This window comes from Muntiacus reevesi, chromosome 1 (genome assembly GCF_963930625.1).
Source record: "Muntiacus reevesi chromosome 1, mMunRee1.1, whole genome shotgun sequence".
Classification (NCBI taxonomy): Eukaryota; Metazoa; Chordata; class Mammalia; order Artiodactyla; family Cervidae; genus Muntiacus; species Muntiacus reevesi.
In genome coordinates, this window is record NC_089249.1 from 211,348,304 (window position 1) to 211,368,950 (window position 20,647).

The following is a 20,647-nucleotide window of genomic DNA, read 5'->3' on the forward strand; positions in this document are numbered from 1 at the left end:
GAATACTCATTATGAGACAGTTATTATCATCTCTATTCCCCAGAAATGGAAACTGGAGATTAGAGAAGTTAATAACTCTCACACACAGCTGGTAAGAGAATATGTAGCTTTGGAACTCAGGTCTCTGGGTTTTACGGCCTTGGCTAAAATGCTTTAGCCCTAAAGACACCTCCTTCGCCACCACCCCCAATGATGGTCAGTAGTAAAGGATCTGCCTGCAGTGCAGGAGACGCAGGAGACATAGATTCGATCCCTGGATGGTGAAGATCCCTTGGAAGGGGAAATGGCAACCTACTCCCAATTCTCTTGCCTGGAAAATTCCATGGTGCAGGCCAATGAGTCACAAACAGGTGGACATGACTGAACATGCATCACAAGAATACCCTCACCCTCAACTTCATCCAGATTTGCTGAAGCCCTTTTCCTATTTGGAAAAGGCTATTTGGAAGCCCTATTTGGAAAAGGGCTTCAGTAAATCCACCTGCAATCCTTAGGTTGGGAATACTTGGGTTCAATCCTGAGGTTGGGAAGAGTCCCCTGGAGGACGGCATGGCAACCCACTCCAGTATTCTTGCCTGGAGAATCCCCATGGATGGAGGAGCCTGGTGGGCTACAGTCCATGGGGTCACAGAGAATCAGACATGACTGGGCGACTAAGAACACATATCTGGAAAAGACATCACCTGCTTAGCTTACAGTGAAGAAACACTGGTGGCTGACAGGACTAAGACTGGTTAGTGAATGTGCTGTCCCAGCTGCCCAGGTGAGAAACAGCAACAGCCTGAAGGATCAAAGGAAAGGATAAACAGTAGATAAGTTTGGGAGGTAGCACAGGCAAGACTTGCTGAGTTAGGAGATGTGGAGGAAAGGAAAATTAGGGAAGGCACTGGCTTTTCCTTCTGGGGAAACAGGTAGCCAATATGAGACTCAACATAAGAGGGAAGGACTTAGTGGTCGGGGACAGGAAGCATAGAGAACCAGATGGACACAGTATTTGACATATTGGCTTTGAGGTTCTGGGCATAACCTTTTAAATATGATCAACATGCAAAAGGACATCATCCCTGAGGTCAGGATAAAAACCACCCTGTGGTTCAGATGAATCATCTCGTCAGATCTGTGAGGGAGAGTGAAGCTACATACGGATGATGTGTCCCTGGCACATTTTCATGAGAAAACAGTTCTCCAGAGAGAACAGGGACACCTTCTTATACTTGCTGTTTTTATTTGAAAGGAGGAAAGCAGAAGCAACTAAAGCAGAAGCAAGCTTCAAGTGTTCCCACATGGCCAGATGCACATGGATGGATGTCATTTTCCACTCTCAAGGCGTGCATAGTGGTCTCATGCAGAAACGCTGCTTGAGGATCCTTCCCCATGTCACTCAGGACAGTCTGACACTGTGACAACGCCATAGGGAAGTGGGGTGCTCCTCCCCCAAGCACAGAAAAGCTGGAGAAATCAGGAGGAGAAAACACATTTTTTTTCTCCTTCGCATATATTTTTCAAGAACTACAGAGTACTTACATGTATGTCTCTTGCTGCTCATCTAACTGCATTATTATTATTAGTTTTGTGTGTCTCAGTCATTAATCAGTTAGCTCCACCAGACGAGGTACTGTAACTTTTTAATGGCTGAGTCTGTGGCTACTACACAAAGGCCTCAACAAACAGTTGGTGAATGAATGAAGTGAGGAGCTTGTATGCATACAGAGAAGACAGGTCATATTCTGCTCAGCCTCAGCCTAATTTTAAACTAGAGGAAAGTTTTGTTTAGCCCCCTCACTCTCACTGGCTGTCTGCTTTTGTTCGTTGCTACCTTCTTGCTCCCTTCCCACCTCCACCGCTACTCGGCTCCTCTGGCTGCCAAGGCACTGGCCTTGCAATGGCCTCTTTTTTTAAAAACATTAAGCAATGGCTATTTCTCTTATTCACTGCCTCAAGGCTCTGCAGGAAGTCTGCCAAATCACTGAGAGCCAATTCATAGACAGACAATTCTCAGGATGGCAATGTGAAAACAGCCTAACCAGGAAGCTAGCTCTCCCTAAAGGGTTAAAGCCCAGTAGAGGTTATCTGAGCGAAAGATTCAGGGAGAAGAACAGAGAAGATGAGCTGTGTTTTATGATGTTTTGCCTTGGTATTTTTCTTTCTTTCTTTTTTTTTTTTTGAGATTAGTGATGTCATTTGACAGTAATTTTTGTTTACTTTTCAATAAAGAAGGAAGAGTTGGCTCAAAGATTTCCTGTGAAGAAAACAGCAGGACAATTAAGATTCTACCTTTGGCCCCACCTAGCATTCCATGCAAAGGCACATGTCATCCTCTAAAAGTGATTCCTTCTCTGTATCCACATGTAAATGATTAGTACCTAAATAAAACACACTTTTTCTAAAGATATACTGCCTTCAAAACTGCCACTGCACTGATGAGAAATTGCAATGTCACCGGCTAAACCATACATGGAACAACAGACTGGTTCCAAACTGGGAAAGGACTACGTTAAGGCTATGTATTGTCACCTTGATTATTTAACTTACAGGCAGTGTACATCATGCAAAATGCCAGGCTGGATAAGGACAAGCTGAAATCAAGATTGCTGGGAGAAATATCAATAATCTCAGATATGTAGATGGCAGAAAGTGAAGAGGCACTAAAGAACTTCTTGATGAAGGTGAAAGAGGAGAGTGAAAAAGCTGGCTTAAAACTCAGCATTCAAAAAACTAAGATCATGGCATCCAGTCCCATCACTTCATGGCAAATAGATGGGGAAAAAATGGCAACAGTGATAGACTTTATTTTCTGGGCTCCAAAATCACTGCAGATGGTGATTGCAGTCGTGAAATTGAAAGACGCTTGCTCCTTGGAAGAAAAGCTATGACCGACCTAGACAGCATATTGAAAAGCAGAGATATTACTTTATAGACAAAGATCCATCTAGTCAAAACTATGGTTTTTCCAGTTGTAATACATGGATGTGAGAGTTGGACCATAAAGAAAGCTGAGCACAGAAGAATTGATGCTTTTGAACTGTGTTGTTGGAGAAGACTCTTGAGAGTCCTTTGACCTGCAAGGAGATCAAACCAGTCAATCCTAAAGGAAATCAGTCCTGAATATTCATTGGAAGGACTGATGCAGAAGCTGAAACTCCAATACCTTGGCCACCTGATGCGAAGAACTGACTCACTATAAAAGACCCTGATGCTTGGAAAGATTGAAGGCAGGAGGAGAAGGGGACGACAGAGGATGAGATGGTTGGATGGCATCACCAACTTGATGGATATGAGTTTGAGCAAGCTCTGCGAGATGGTCATGGACAGGGAGGCCTGGCGTGCTGCAGTCCATGAGGTCACAAAGAGTCAGACACAACTGAGTGACTGAACTGATTGAACTGATGTAGCATTAGGAGGACTACCTTCAGGAAACCATGTGTATCTGTTTCATGTTTTTCCTTCTTCATAGATTCAGGTACATTAATGTCATCAATGTAAACATTTTTGGAGTATTTACAGGTCACAGATTTAATTCAGTTACACTGAATTTAAAATGACAATGAGAATATTTTAAGGGAAAGTAGAATGAGAACCTGAGAAGCTACCAATATTTTGGGACTTTGGATTTTGAACACATGCAAAGCATTTCTATACAATTTTTCACCAATCTTAATCTAGTTAGTCAACCTTCAGAAGAAAATAGTATATCATATACATTGATATGTGAAGATAGGAAGCAAAGCGTACTTTTTATTCATTAGAAGTTTATTTCCATTTTTTGTAATCTTCTTAATACAAAACTGATTATAATTAAGTTTTGTTTCTTTCCAGACAATTATATGATTTAAACAAATACTATAATGGTAAACCAAAATTTTTAAATTTTAAAATAAAAATAGATTAACTGAATCCAAAATCATAATTAAAGCTTATATTGATTAGAAGTTCATCATGTATAAAATGGCTAAGCACCAAAAAATAAGTTATTTACTAATAATAAATGGCATTCGTTGCTTGTTTTGAGTTAGTAGGAAGCACAGATGTTGAATTAAATCACTAGATAGTGAAGTTTGAAATAAAACCTGTTATTTTCCAATAAAAATGAAGCAAGAGTTATAATGATTTCAGAACTCCTTGAACTGAACTACATGGGTGAGATCTTGGCTTTAATCCAGTGAAACACAAGCCACAGCCCCTCTGAAATAACATCTTTCATTAGGATTGAAGCATTTGCCACTGATCAAACAGTCCACTTTATGGGGGTCATTATTATAAAATGAATAAGAGAGCTTGCCCCGTTTCTTACTAATCAGATAGAGAGAGAGGAAGATAGATCAATAGAGGCAGAGTTATTTCTATGGTAAGTTTTACACCATAGGCTCCGTATATCTTGGGGATGTGTGTTGGATGCATATATTGGAGAGAGAGAGAGAGAGTGTGTGTGTGTGTACATGAAGCTAGAGGCAGTTCAGAGCAGTAGTTGATAGTTAGATTGTGTAGTCAGACTGTAGATGCAATGGTTTCTAGTTTCAGCTTCACTGTCTCCTAGCAATATAACTTTGAGAAGGAGCCTGACCTCTCAGCAAACCTTGTCTTTATGTGGGATTTTAAGAGAATTTCACGGACTTGTTGGAATTAAATGAGGAATTAAACAGGAAGTCCTGGAACAGTGCCTGGTTCACAGTTTTATCTTTTATTGATTACCATTATGATATTCTTCTAACTTCTCTGTCATAAATTTTCCTAAAAATATTGGGTCAAACACACTGTTCAGACAGCTTTTTCATATGTGTGTGCTTGAAAATAACACATTGCTAATAATGTTATGAATGACTGGTAAAATAACCTGTCTGTAATGCTATTTCTATATTAAATATTTCTATATTTTAAAAGGATTACCATGATGCCTGCTAACACTGGAGGAGGAGTTAATGAATGATTAATGAATCAGGATAAAATTTCCAAAAAAGAGGATGACATAATATTATTACAGTATCTCAGGTGCTTTTTTTTTGCCTTTATGTGCTGCGTTGCATTTATTTCAAAGCAAGCCAACAACAAAACTGCTAAATCAGAGTTTCTTTTGAGAGAGTTCTTTTTTAAAAGTGTGTGGGACAGAATCAGTTGAAAGCAGAAGAGAAAAAAAAAAAAAACAGGATGACATAAAGGCAGAGGAAGTAGATTCATCTAATAGGAAGAAAAGCCAGAAAAAAACAACACTCAAATGGTAAACTGCTTTCCTTCAAATCTATTTCTTTTTATGCTCAGTATAAAAGGAGTATTCCAGGTTAGTATTACATCAGTCAGTTCAGTCACTCAGCTGTGTCCAACTCTTTGAAACCCCGTGGACTGCAGCACGCCAGGCCTCCCTGTCCATCACCAACTCCGAGTTTACTCAAACTCATGCCCGTTGAGTCGGTGATGCCACCCAACCATCTCATCCTTCCGTCCCCTTCTCCTCCCACCTTCAGTCTTTCCCAGCATCAGGGTCTTTTCAAATGAGTCAGCTTACACATGTACATATAAAATTAGGGCTCTGAATTTGCTCCCGAATCATCAGTTTATATCTACTCTTATTTTATTATGGGGCTATATAAAGGATATACAAAGATGAGGTTGTTTACATTTGGAATCTAGTAAATTCCTTGTGAGATTTTATGTTTTAAATAAATCTTCATCATCCACCTATTCTGTTTTCATTTGCTTCTTCATTTAATGTTTGGATGAGTCAAATCCAAACATTAAATATCTGTGTATTTGTGGGTGAACACTGAACATTAGGAAAACCATAGTTAAACAACTAGAGGGGATGGGAGACTTCTCTTTGTCACAATATAGCAGACTAGATGGACTAGGAAACCTGAAACTTCTCTAAAACATACATTCAGATTTGCTCAAAAAGAAAAGGGACTATTCAGGTGCCAGAAACAGAAAAGTAAGCCAACGAGCTGGCACAGAAACAAACCCTTAGCAAGGTGACTATCTAAGTAATCAAGTGGTTTGGGGCTTGGCGCCCACAGAGATCACAGATAATGAGGTAGAGACACCTGCATCAAAGCAGGATCTGAGAAGAGCTAAATCTCTGCAAAGAGGCAGGCAAGAAAAAAATAAACGTAACCACAGGTGAAGGGAAAAAAGTGGTCTTTTTGGTAACTTTTAAAACACTTTACCTGGGTTTGGGATTTAAATGCATAGCATCTGAACAACATGGTAGTTCCAAACCAGTGAATTATAAAAGCCTGTCTAGAAGTGGGGCTTTCCTTATGGCTCAGATGGTAAAGAATCTTTCTGCATTGCAGGAGACTGGGGTTCGATCCCTGGGTCAGGACGATTCCCTGGAGACAGGAAGGGGGCTACCCACTCCAGTATTCTTGCCTGGAGAACCCCATGGATAGAGAACCCTGGTGGGCAACAGTCCATGGGGTCACAAAGAGGTGGACACGGCTGAAATGACTTAGCAGATGTCTAGCAGTGAGCTAGTGATAGCACAGAAGCCTCTGGAAAAAATAGAGGCCAGTCAGACCTTAGGAGATTTTAAAGATTTAGATGACTTTATAGTAAAAAAGTGACAAAATACATAAACAAACCACTAAACCTGAGAGCACAGAGCACACCTGCAGGATCAGCAACCCAAACACTTAATAACAAAAGATAAATGGTGAGGACGTCCCCCTACGGTTCAGTGGTTAAGACTCTATGCTCCCAATGTAGGGTGCACAGGTTTGATCTGTGGTAGGGGAACTAAGAGCCCTCATGTCACGAGAACAACCAAATTAAAATAAAAATAAATAAAATTCCAAAAGGTAAACTATGAAATGAGCATATTTAAAGTTACTAAATAACTAAAAATAAACATACAATAATGCATATAAATGTAAATAAGCTTATAAGCAAATTGAATACCAAATTAAACACAGTTAATGAGGAAAACCCCAATACACTCGCAACCTGATGAGAAGAGCTGACTCACTGGAAAAGACCCTGATGCTGGGAAAGATTGAGGACGAGGGGATAAGGCGGGGAGAGAGGATGAGACGGCTAAATAGCATCATTGAGTCAATGGACATGAATTTGAGGAAACTCCAGGAGAGAGCAGAGGACAGAGGAACCTGGTGGGCTGCAGTCCATAGGGTCACAAAGAGCCGGACACAAATTAGCGACTAAATAACAACAATGAGGAAAACAGTTAACAAGAGAAAATACATGAAGAGACAAAGCAGAGGAATGTAAAATAAAACATTAAAAATGTGAGAGACGTAGATGACAGAATAGGAAGGAACAAGGTGTAATAAAAGTTCTGAGAGGGAAGGAGGCAGGGAAGGAGACAGTATAAATGAAAATAAAGAACATGAGAATAAATGAGTATTTAAAGAAAGTATGGCTGAGCATTTCCCAGAATCGCTGAAAAACACAAATCTTCTCACAGAGGGGGAAATGAGATGCGAATGTGATTTGAAAATAAAATGCAAATCTGAGTCATCATAATGAAATGACCAATGACCAAAGCATACAGAAGATCTTAAAAACAAAGAGAAAAAAGCAGATTAACTTCTAAAGAATCAAAGTTATGCAGACGGCTGATTTTAGACTGTTCAAATGCCATAGCCGAAACCGGAAGATAATGGGTTATTATTATTAAAAGGCTGATTAGAAGTAGCTATTTTCCTAGTATCTTATGCCCAGTAAATGATCTAACATGAATGAAAAAACAAATATTTTTCAAAGCAAAAACTATCAGCTTCTTGTACCAGGTGTTCTTAAGAATTAGAGGACATATTTTAGGAATATAAAAACTGACCCAAAAAGGACTGAGATGCAATGGTAAGTGAAGGTATTGGGAAGCATCAGAAAATATAAATAAGCATTGTCAGTATAACAGAGCAACAATAATAATGACCTCTTTAGAGCATATAAACCATAATGGATCTAAACTATTGAATAATAAAGTAGTGAGCAGAATTAAAACATTCTAAGATCCTTTTGTTGGTCAAGAAGCTTATAGAAACTCTGCTAGGCATGTTAAATTTGCATTTTAGAAACATGTATTGCATAAATCAAGCATGCATGAAAAAAGTAAATGTTGTTCTAAAAAGCAAGAAAACAAGTGTGGACTTCAAGCAAGTTGAAGGAATTCAACAATGATAGTCAGAGGCTCCTGCCTTTAAGATGCTTACTGTTGGTTGGGAAAGACACAGATATAACTTCACACAACAAAAGATAAAAATCTGCTTTATTCTAGAGAAATCCAATCTCTTTTGCCTACACTTTAAGTCCTTTCCCCTTTATAGCCTTAGGCGAGTAAAGAGTTCCAATGAACTTACATGTTTCCTAGACTTTAAAAGGCACAAATTCTGGGCTTTGCCAAAAACACATAACAGAAACAATCCATTATTCCACATATGCTGAGAGATTTCTAACAAGTGTCTGCAAACTTGCCAATACATGTGCTTTATATTAAGTCCACCCCACTCAGTCTCACTTATACCTAAAAAACAGTCATCTTAAAAGTAAAATAAATGTAACCAGAAGAATGTTTACATGGTTCCCATGCATACTGTTTTCAGAAAAAAAGATACCCATCTTTGTTCCCTGCTGTCAGCACCACGGTTTCTGAAGGCAAAAAAACATGAAGTGAAAACAGGAGGACTGCAAATAAAAAACAAAGCATCCAGGATTGAGGTTCAGCCTTCTAGCTAACAATCCATCTTCGTGTGTAGGAACACAAATTCACAAGAAGATAACAGAACAACTGAAGAAACGATTATAAGGTCCATGTTGCTGCTAAAAGAGGATATATACCCAGCAGAATCAGGACAATAGAAAGGTGAGAACTAAGAAATATAATTATACTAAGAGTAGATCAAGAGATATTGTTTTAAACAACAAAACCCACTTACAGTTCTTTTATTTCTTTTAAGAGAGGGACTAAAAAGGAAGAAAATGGATTTGTGAGCTTTTGACAAATCTGTCTTTAACAATAAGTCGTTGAGCCCATGAGAACTGGACTGAGATGCTTTTAAGCATCAGGATGTGCGCATTCAGAACATTCCTGGGGAGGAATAACTTGGAGATACATCAGAGCAAAATGCTACCTTTTGTAAAAACAGCGGTGTGTCTCTCTTCTCTTGTTTTGATGTATGGTAAGCCAGCACTATATTTAAATAATCTATAATCCTTCCCAAAGTTCAGGAATGGAAAATGATGCTCTCAGGAACATTATTTTTAAAGGGTACTGTGATGGGGGATCATACTTTTCTCCATCTGCTCATTATAATTGATAATGTACCTCAAACACTATTATAATGTATTAGTTACAAGTTATCTTTTAGACCTGTACTATTTGCAGTCCCAACTTACTACATGATGTTAACAGACTGTTACAAGGTGATAGAAATGAAACCACTTAGGAACCCAGCTATGATATCTAATATAGATCTACAAAACTCATCAATCAGCACTTATTAAATATCTATTTCAAACAGAAAGTGCTGAGTATTAGGATCACATGTGGATTATGTGTTCAGGAAAACTGGGTACTAGGTCCACATCAGACACGTTAAAGCTACTTGACTTGGATTTAATCCTTGTATGTCTCTGTTGTCTTATCTGCAAAATGGGGGAAATGATAAGTGGATGACTTGCATATCTCATAAAGGAGAACTAAGTTGAAAATCAAAGGATAGAACATAGTGAAACTGGGGAACGACTATAACTCAGTATCAATGAACTATACCAGCATGCAGGTGGCGCCCAGGGTGCTGGTAGTAAGGTTCTGCTACCCGTGTAGATATTCCTCTATACATGAACTTAATACTGTGATGCAACTTTCATTTAAGCATTTTCATTTGAAGGGACATCTAATTTCTAATTTCTTTCAAAATCCGATACTCCATTTATCACATCAAAGGGAAATTATAGCTGAACAGAATTCTAAATAAATAACACTTTCTACTTTATTGCCAATTTATTTTTTATGTTAAATGTAAAAACTCATGTTTCATCTTTTATTCATTAAATTATGGAAAGCAGACAAACGTAAAAATTACAATGGATTAAGAACTTCTGAATTTGATTTTCAGTCTGCTGTATCACAAAAGTATGGTCCAAGACATTAAATTTCTGGGCCATGATCCCATTCTTTTAGCAAATGATCTTTCGTAAATTTACAGATTTGTGCAACCATCACCATAAATGCCCATTGCCCCCCAAAACTTCTCACGATCCTTTGCAGTCAATCCCTATTATAATCCCTAGTCCCAGGTCACCAATACTCTACTATCCTATTCTATCACTTTGCTTTTTACGGATATTTCTTATAAGTAAAATCATACACTATGTGGTCTTTTCTATCTGCCTTCTTTTACTTAGCATACTTTTTTACTTAGCATTTCTTTTTCTTAGCATTCCTCAGAAAAAGGAGGTTGTTAATTTTTATTGCTCAATAATATTCTATTAAATGCATGGTTCATGTTTTGTTTATATAATATCAGCTGATGAACATTTGAATTATTTCCATTTTGGGCTATTATGAGCAGTGCTACCTTGGACATCATAATCCAATTTTATGGATATATGTATGTGTGTACACACACACACACACACATACACACATAGTGCTTACTCAACCTTGGGGAAATTGGTACTCAGATACACAAACCATAAATTTAGACTTTCCAGGTGCTCCATTGTTCTAAAGTTTCCAGGTGAAGAGAGAGAGAATTTGTAAATTGGTTAAGAGCACAGATTCTAGAGTCTGGTTCCTTGGAGTCTGTAAACCAATTTGACTTTATATATTCTAAGTTAGGCAGGTTCTTCATTGACTTCCTTGGTTTCCTTCACTGTAGAATGAGGATAATGACCATGGCTCCATTATGAGTTTATAGTGAGAGTGTGAGTCGTTCAGTTGTGTGTGACTCTTTGTGGACCCATGGACCCCATCGCCAGGCTCCTGTGTCCATGGGATTCTTCAGGCAAGAACACTGGAGTGGGTAGCCATTCCCTTCTCTAGGAGGTCTTTCCAACACAGGTCTCCTGCACTGTGGACAGATTCTTGACCATCTGAACCACCGAGGAAGCCCTTATAGTAAAGATAAGATGATGAAAACCACACTTAGCAAAGTGCTTACTAGATGTTAACTATTAAAATTGTACAGTAAATCATCATTAAATACTTTTTAATTTCCCTGGTGGCTCAGATGGTAAAGCATCTGCCTGCAACGTGGGAGACCTGGGTTTGATCCCTGGCTCAGGAAGACCCCCTGGAGAAGGAAATGGCAACTCACTCCAGTACTCTTGCCTAGAAAATTCCATGGATGGAGGAGCCTAGTGGCTACAGTCCATGGGGTCACAAAGAGTCAGACACAACTAAGTGACTTCACTTTCACTACTGCTGTTAAAACAAAATGTTTAAAAGATTTTTGAATCTATTTTCCCACTCAGCCAATCAATCTTAAAGAAAATCAGTCCTGAATATTCACTGGAAGGACTGATGCTGAAGCTGAAGGTCCAATACTATGGCCACTTGATGCAAAGAACTGATTCATTAGAAAAGACCCAGATACTGGGAAATATTGAAGGCAGGAGGAGAAGAAGATGACAGAGGACGAGATGGTTGGATGGCATCACCAACTAGATGGACATGAGTTTGAGTAAGCTCCGGGAGATGGTCATGGACAGGGAGGCCTGGAGTGCTGCAGTCTGTGGGGTCACAAAGAGTCGGACACGACTGAGTGACTGAACACATTAACAACACTTTCCCACTAAGAGATGCAACTCTTTCTTTTGATTAATACAGTATAATTATCAAGCACAGACACTGCATGTTTTTATATGAGGTATAGCAAAATACCTATTTTCCTGTCTGGCCATTACCATATAGTCATTGGATGGGGAATATTAATGACCTCTTGCTTTAAGATCTTCTGCTGGATTCAGAGAAAAAGTAGCAAAGTTAGATTTGCCATAGAAAAACCATTCTTCCTGCTCTCACATCCTCTCTAATGTAACACTAGACACAAGACAGAAGGAAGAGAATAAAAAATAAATAGTTTAGGATGGAAGGACACATGTATACCTGTGGCTGATTCATGTCAATGTATGGCAAAAACCACCACAATATTGTAAAGTAATTAGCCTCCAATTAAAATTAATTAATTAGTTTTAAAAATAAATAAATTGAAAAGGCAATAAAATGGCTTCTCCAGCTTAATTTAATTATTTAACAATATATAGTGCATATTATGGGCCAGGAACAGTTCTGAGTTCTTTAAAAATAGTAGCTCATTTCATCTTCATAACCACCCTATTAAATAGTATCTATTAACCTCAATATTGGATGAGATAATCAAGGCACAGAAAAGTTGAGTAATTTAACCAGGATCACACAGTTTGTAAGTATAAAGCTGAGTTTCAAACCAAGCCACCTAGGTGTGGTGTGTGGTTTACGCCACCATGCTTTGCTACCCCTTTTGCTAGAAGACAGAACTATCTGACTGAAGTGGATATAGTCCCAGAAAAGACAAGTAGAAGCACAATCAGTTTTGTTTGGGACATAGACCCATTTTCTTCAATCAGATTATTTGGCTTACATTAAGCCACAGAGAAATGCTTCTTGCAAAGATAAGTGAAACAAGGTAAGTTATATTCCACTTTCAGTTTAATCTCATCCATTTTATGTAAACGTAATGCTGAAAAAGTCAAGCTTTTCAAGTTCACAGAAGAGGTTCTTTAAACATCAGAAAGGATCCCTAAGCTGACCATGTGAATATACTCTTTGTAATCAATCATTCTTACTGTGAACTGACAGAGTCGTACACCCTCTGTGAGAAAACATCCCCAAGTTCTAAAAAATCTAATGTGATTTATATCATTCTTGGAAGATCATGGTTCATATAAACATTTTAAACTTTTTAATTATGCAATTATTAGGTACATACTTGTGAAAGAGAAATCTACATATAAATGAAATGCAGCTCTATAGTAATATTTTAAAGGCTCTTGAAAGTTTTGATGTATATAAACTAAATTTGTTCAATGCAGCATTTATTAAACTATTACAATAATGAGGTCTGCTTTTTTCCCTCCATAATAGCTTTTCTACCTATACTGACTGGAAAAGGCTAAGAATTGCTCCAGACATCTAAGCAATCCAAAACATGTTAATGCAATCATTTCTTATTCTTCTGATGAAACCTTATTCCAATACAACCTCTGAGGTCTGAGTTATGAGAAAGATGACACCTAATAACATATGACAGCTTGAATAAGTGTCAAGAAGATAATAAATAGAGTAACATTTATTAGTATTATTAGGGGCTTATCATGCCCCAGACATTATGTTCTACATGTTTTATCTTATGGAATGCTCAAAACAACTCCAAAAGGCAAGTAATAATTTGTTAATTCTCATTTATAAAAGAAGAACTAAGTAACATACCAGAGCACACAGCGATTAAGCGGTGAGGCTGGGCTTCAGATTTAGGCATTCTAAACCCAGAACTCATATTTTAGCAGTTATACTCAACTGCCTTCCACAGGGTCCCAGACAATCATTTCACTTACACTATAGAATCCCTAATAGTAGGAACAAACTAGGAAATAAATATTACATAAACCTACCAAGCAAAATCTAGGAAGGCAGATATGGTTTATTCATCACAATGTGTTTATGTTAACTCTTGATACTTTTATTATTCTAATACCTTTTCACTTTTGTATGTCTCTTCTTCTCTTTAGTAAGTAGTATGATGATTAGAACTTTTTTCTTTCTTCCCTGTTCTAAAATAACTGCAAGGACAGCACATTTTCAAATGGTGATACATTCTGTAAATACTTGAAAACAACAAAATGGATCTGCAGTCAAACACTACTTCATATTACTTTTCATTTTTCTATCAAAGGATTATTCATACATTAATATTTAATTCTAAGATATAAATGTGTTGTTTGTGAGCGAACAGTACCTTTTTTTATTGTTTTCTTCCTACTGCCTACTTTTCAAAGTGCTAACTTTAAGTTTCTGCAAATCAAATTCTATTTTGACATATGGCCTTTTAAGTGCCAAAAAGGAAATCATGCAAGAAGCACTAGATTTAAAGACTACAAAAAGTTGTGAAAATATGGAATGCCAAGTTCTAAGAAATGCACATTTTTCATGCTTTGTTCTAAGAAGACAGTATCAAAGTAGCATGCAAGACATTTCTTCAGCTCTCTGTAGCTACTTTATTTCTTGGTAACTTCTTTAAAGCATCTGAGGATGCAAAAAAGGACAAATGGATCAATAGAAAGAGTTTTCTTTTTTTTCTTTCACTACATACTTATTGTGCCATGATTTTTCTAGATGTCAAGGATCCAGCAACAAAAAGGACAGATGAGTCCACTGCCCTGAAGAAAGTTACATTTGACAGGCAGGAGTCAACAAATAAGAAAGCAAATGCATAACAGGATCTCACAGAGTAGTAAGTGCCATGGAGAAAATCACAGGTAGCACCATGAAAGACAGGAGTGTGCAGGAGAGGGAGTGAGAAGTAGGCACGCGGTCAGCCAGAGCCCAGGCTGGGTGCTCAGCAAAAGTACCTCTGAAAAACATAACATGGAAACTGATGCTAAAAAGAAGAGAAACAGCCAGCTATGTGCATGCTAAGTGCAGAGGCCCAGAAGAGGGAATGAACTTGGGCAGCCCAAGGAACCCAAAGAATAGCTTGTGAGATAGAGTGCCAGGCAGGGGCACCAGACTCTAACAGAAGATGACTTCTGGGCTCACAAGAGATCACAGTGGATGGATCACAAGGTAAATAGGCAAGGTCAAAAGACTGAAGGAGGTCTCAAAGAAATGCGGAGCCACACAAGTATTTCGTGTGAGATGACACAACCTTTTACATTTCAAAAATTATACTTGTGCTGCTCTCAGGAAAACAGATTATTGGAGGGCAAGGGAAGAAGCAAGATCTGGTTAGAAATTTGTATGAAGGCAGTCTAATGAAAAGATGAAGATAGCTTAGATGGGCACCGTGGAGATGGTGCGAAGAAGGATTTAAAATGCCCTTTGGAGGAAGACTTGACTAAACTTTCTGAAAGAATGGACATGAGGGGTGAATGAAAGAGAGGAAGCAAAATGATGTCAAGAGTTCTGGCCCAGGCAACTGGTTAGATAACAGAAGAAATCATGATACAGAAAAAACCAAACAAGAAATTCTGGGTCTGAGTATTGATTCTTAAGTTTTGCTTTTGATATCTAAGTGCCTGTTAAATAGCCAATGAAGATGATTGAGTGAGTTCAGGAAAAAGTTTAGAGCAAGAGATAAAAACTTGGCAGTCACTCACATATACTTGGTGTTTCAAGGTATGGGACTAGACAAAATCATCATGGAGTTGGGGGTGGGGAGGAAGAGGACAAATAGGAAGGGGAAATAAAAGAGTGTGAAAGAAACAGAAAGAGTGGGGAGAGACAGAGAGGAGACCATGCATCTGCAAGTGAGCACGGATGTGTAAACAAGGTCTCAAACTAAACATCTGGGCAATGCAACATTTAGATGTTAAGGAAGCAAGGATTCAGCCAAAAACACTAAGGAGGAATAGCCAGTGAGGTAGAGGGGAAATGTAAATTCACCTGTTCCATGCACAGGACCTTGACAGATAACCTTCTAAGAACTGCAACCAAAAAGTACTTTCTGGCATTTTTCACCTATAGCACTGCCCCTAGAACTAATTTGCTGGCTAAGGTTGGGTGTAAACAATACTTCCCTAGAATAATTTCCACAGTGTTTTAACCACAAAATCAAGCAACACCATCTCATAAACACAGGCCCCTGCAGGTTATCAATCACTGTGCGTATCTGGGGGAGAACTGCAAGAGAACCATGGAGCTGACCTTCCTATTTCACCACTGCACCTGCTGGCCGTGCTGTTACGGTGCTCCATCATTTTTCACTGTTACCACATTCAAGGCTGTATCTTGTGATGAATAAATTTAAGATAAGTTTTGTTCCCTGTTTCCTTCTGGATGAGCACAATCTTGTAAAAGTTCTCGTAGGTATTTCTCCCATTCTTCCTTTCACTTTGCTAACAAAATCAGAACACTTTGTCATGGTTTGCTAATTCACTGTGTATTCCTTCAACAGAATTCCAGTGACTACTAATGCTTATTTTGGTTTCTGAGACACATTGATTTTAGCTTCTATTTTTAACCATCCATCCTTGTTTCATAAACTCAATTAATTACTTTGTATGCTCTCTCTGATTTACCTCCAACTCACTTGTCTTATCTTGTTTATTTTTTTAACTCTTCTGGTAGACTCTGAGCATATCAAGGGCAGAACTGTGTCTTATTAATCGTCACACCTCTTATTTCTAGCATGGTGCTCACTACTAAATGCATGTGCAATTAGTGTGGAATGAATGGATGAATCAAATGATCTACTAGATTAGTTCAAACTGTTCTTTATTGAGTTTGGCAAAAATGAGTAAGATGTAAAAAGACTGCTTTATTATAATTTAAATAAGACCCTTAGGAAAAACTTTCCTGTTGCTGAGATTCATCAGTCCCCCAAATTTTCCTACCTTTCTTCTATTTGGATATGTAATTTTCATTAGTATGCTAGCATAAGTGAAAGCAATTTTGAGTGACAACTGCTACTCAATTGACATTTGATTTTTTTTTTTAATCTTCAGGAACTAGCAGTGTGTTTAAGCTCAATAGCAACATTAAATGTTGGATTTTTCTCTTTTGCTCAATGTAGCAAAAATTCTTTTATTTTTTGAAAAAATTCAAAGTACCTACAATCATTATGGAAAGCCACTATACATTTTATATTACTATTTTACTAGTCAACTTTATAATTACTTCAACAGTGATTTCACCATTTTTAATCAAATAAATTCTGCTGAAACAGTTAAATATTAGAAATGAATATTTTTTATAGAAACTTTATGAAGTTTGAGAGGTTCTATGACAGTGTGACAAGTACACCAGATGTCTAGAGGTGGCAAATACTTCACTAAAATGAGACAGATATTGTTTCAATGTAGATTATCAAGATTTTATTTCAATTAAAAAATGCTGAGCCTACAGTGCCCTGCTTTTTCTGGAAAATTTATGTCAACAGAATACACAGAAACTAAATCCTGAATCCTCTGGTCCATTTAGTCAGCAGAAGGTCTTGGGAACTCTGATTAAATAAATGACTTGCAGAATATTAACAAGTAAATTAACATTAGAGATAGAATTTGAAAAATCTCCATTTTTGTTCTTATATCTTCATCACGTAATTTGTTCTTCAATTTGTCACATAGCAAAATGGTGACTTCACATGATTTATAAAGAATGGAGGGAAAATAAAAGCAGAAATTATAAATATTTCTTCAAAGATCTTGTCTATCACTATAGACATAGCCAGATTTTTTAAATCTTTAAAATTTAAAAATTTTAAAATCTCTTTATCCTGGCTTAGTCAACAACTTATCCTTACTTCCCTTCAGTATATTTTTACACTTATATAATGCTCTATACTTTCTAATTTAGTTACCTCTAAAGTAGAATTTGATTAAGATGTTAAGTATAGCTAAATTCCAAACAGCATTGCCTCTTGTTTTCTAATTAGGGCACATAAAGAAAAAGACTTAATGCATGACACAGATCCTAACTGTTAAAAACAGTACGATTGCTACAATCTCACAAATGAAAATAGTTTACTAAATTCTTGAAGTCACTGTATAGTAACATAGCAAGGTTATTTAATAGGCTTTCAAGTGCAAAACCAATATCACTCAGAGGAATTAATTTTAAATAGAGTATTCCCAAATGACAAATGCATGTAAGTGTTTAAAGAAAAACAGTGATTGTAAACATGTCAATATATACTCAGTATTTGACATTATCCAGCCATCTTTTATTTTTGGTTTTAGATAGAATAAATTCACTCTTCAAATTAAATAACTGACTGATCACAACCATTTCTCAGATTTATCTAGATATGGAAAAAATTAGTTTCATATTTAAATGATAAGTAGAGTCCTATGTAGATAGAAATCATGAAATTAAATTATTGCTCTAGAAGCACCAGTGGTTAATGATGCTTAATATGGGTTAATAAACCCATATTCTTTCATATATAGAAAAACAGACACCAATGAAACCTTTATTGTCAGCCTTTTATGGTAGGAAACAGAAGACCGCAACAGAAGAACATTTCTGACTTTACATGTTTTCACTTTAGGAATACAAAGCTAGTAAAGGCAATAGTCCTTCTTACGGTCACATATGGTGAAGGCGGGACTATCCCTAAATTGTTAATGAGTTAATGAGTACCCCAAAATCAACTTTCTTTTAAAAATGAGCATTAATTCAATATTTGATTATAAATAATATCATTTATATAATCTTGTTTTTCTTCATGGTGAAACTTGCTACTTTGCTACAGATAATAAATATAACTATCAAAATTTAAACTAGCTTATTCATAGAAAACATGGATGCTTTAACATGAACTTGTTAATCCTGGCACCTTAAAAGTTAAATTTTGCAATTTGAAAAACACCATAAATGTTCCTCCAAATATTTTAAAAATGTTACAAAGAAAACATTGCTGAATTTCATGATACTGTTATACATATTTTCCTCTATGGAATTTCAATATAAAACATAGACTAAAAATATGACAATTCTATGGTGATAATTAGTGTGTGATTGTTAATTGTGTGACTATGGTCATTACTTAATAACTTTAATATTCAAAGAGATCTAACTGGTAATTGTATCTTGTATGTATATTTCAAATAACAAATGATATCATGGACTTGCATGTTTCTTAGAAATGCAATCATGTCTTGTCTAAATTCCTGTAAACATCATGGCAAAGCAGTGCTGACCTTCTCGGGCATTTCCTGGTGTCCTGTTGTCACTGCCTGCAGCAGTTTCCCTGTTTCATCATGTGGGGAGGTGGGAGTAGGTAATGGAGCTTCTGTTAAAAAAATTAGAGAACTTTTAAACATAATGTATTTACTTTAGACTTTCCAAAACACACTGAACTGAACAGGCACGGGAGATGATGCAGAGGGGAGCGGGGCATTAGTCAATATGAAAGCATAGGCTGTACTGATGAACACATGAATGGAAGAGAGGAGTTAACATATGAAGCGTGTACATGGAGGAAATGCACATGAAGGACTAAATAATGTGAATGAAAACATGAGAACCATGGGACAGATCAGTCAATCAATCAAGACTTCAAGAACATTCCCTGAGAATCTATTCTTTCTGAATATAGAATACGAGAGCAAGTCACTAGAAACTTTTTTTCAATTAACACATTCATTAATCAATACTGTTTTAGTATTGCTGTCCAACATATTATTAACATAGGCAAATGAGGACCACCTCTGGAAACAGTAATCAGAAGAGACACATGCTTAGTTGCTAAGTTATGTCCAACTCTTTGCAACCCCGTGGACTGTAGTCCATCAGGCTCCTCTGTCCACAGGATTTTCCAGGCAATAATACTGGAGTGGTCTGCCATGTCCTCCTCCAGGGGATCTTCCGGACCCAGGAATTGAACCTGAGTCTCCTGTACCTCCTGCGCCGCAGCTGGATTCTTTACCCACTGAGCCATTGAGGAAACCCCTATCAGAGAGAAGGGGCAGTCAACCACGTCACAAAAGCTAATACAAATACTCCCGAGTAGTGTGGTGGTACAGAGAAGCCTTTGGAAATGAGAGTGCTATCCTGAAATATCTGAAGGGATGACTTGTCTCACAAAGCCTAGGCTAGTTGTATGAGGTGCCAATGGACTGAACCAACCTCTGAGAAACATACTCCAGGTCATGGGAACCAAAGATGACACTACACCTGAGTGACGGATCTGGTTATAGCAGAGGCAGAGTGGCCTCTTGGCAGTGACACTGTCAGGACTCCAAGTTTCAGAGGGCAGTGAGGACACAGTCCATGGCCTGAGAGGTCTAAGTACTGAGCCCATGTGCCTGAGTTACAGTAAGTCCCCAAGTGTACAGTCCCTCATTCCTGCCTAAGCCTTTGGTAACATGTTCTCCAAACACTGCAGTTGCTATCCTTAAGACTTAACGACAGGGGTTTCAGTCATCCACTTTGCAAAATCATTCACTCATCCTCTCACTACTTAAACAGCACTATGTTTGGTCAGTACTAGGAATGCTGAGATGAATGAGAAAGACCCCTCCCTCAGGTAGCTCAAAAGAACCAGCTTGGGGCCATGTTGAGGAAAGGCACAATTTTCTCACCTTTCTTCTGCTTCCTATGCTATTACCAGTTTTCTTCATCAATAAGATGTTTGAAAATTTAGTAGAGGAAAAGCAAAAGTATACACATGAATAAGCTCAATGCATTTACCATCATCATTCATTCATTTATAAGGAATGTCAATTCATGACATACTCACTGAGTACCAATTATATGCCAGGAGTACTTCTAGTTGCTGGTAGAAAAAGAAAAACAAAAACACCTGCCCACATTTTTATTACATATACACAAATTAGAAGAAACATTTTTTTTAATAATGAATTATAAAGTTTGGAAGCAAAACACTTAAAATTAATTTTAAAATCTAATGAATAGTATTATGCAAGCACTTTTTGTTACTTAGTATTGAAAAAATTTATGATTCGAACACTTAACAAAGTTAACAGTCAAAAGTAA

General features: G+C 37.3%; 1 protein-coding gene across 2 annotated transcripts in view; it reads right to left on the reverse strand.

The window, feature by feature from the left end:
• The window catches only part of PRR16 (proline rich 16), a 165,515-nt gene that overhangs the window by 39,047 nt on the left and 105,821 nt on the right, over nucleotides 1–20,647 (reverse strand). The window contains exon 2 of one of the 2 annotated variants that reach the window (XM_065934536.1): nucleotides 18,850–18,941. The exons of the other annotated variant lie outside the window; for it this stretch is intronic. Within the exon in view, the coding sequence (XP_065790608.1) occupies nucleotides 18,850–18,861 (12 nt within the window). The 5' untranslated portion in view covers nucleotides 18,862–18,941. The remainder of the gene's footprint in view (nucleotides 1–18,849; nucleotides 18,942–20,647) is intronic. 2 annotated transcript variants of the gene reach the window in all.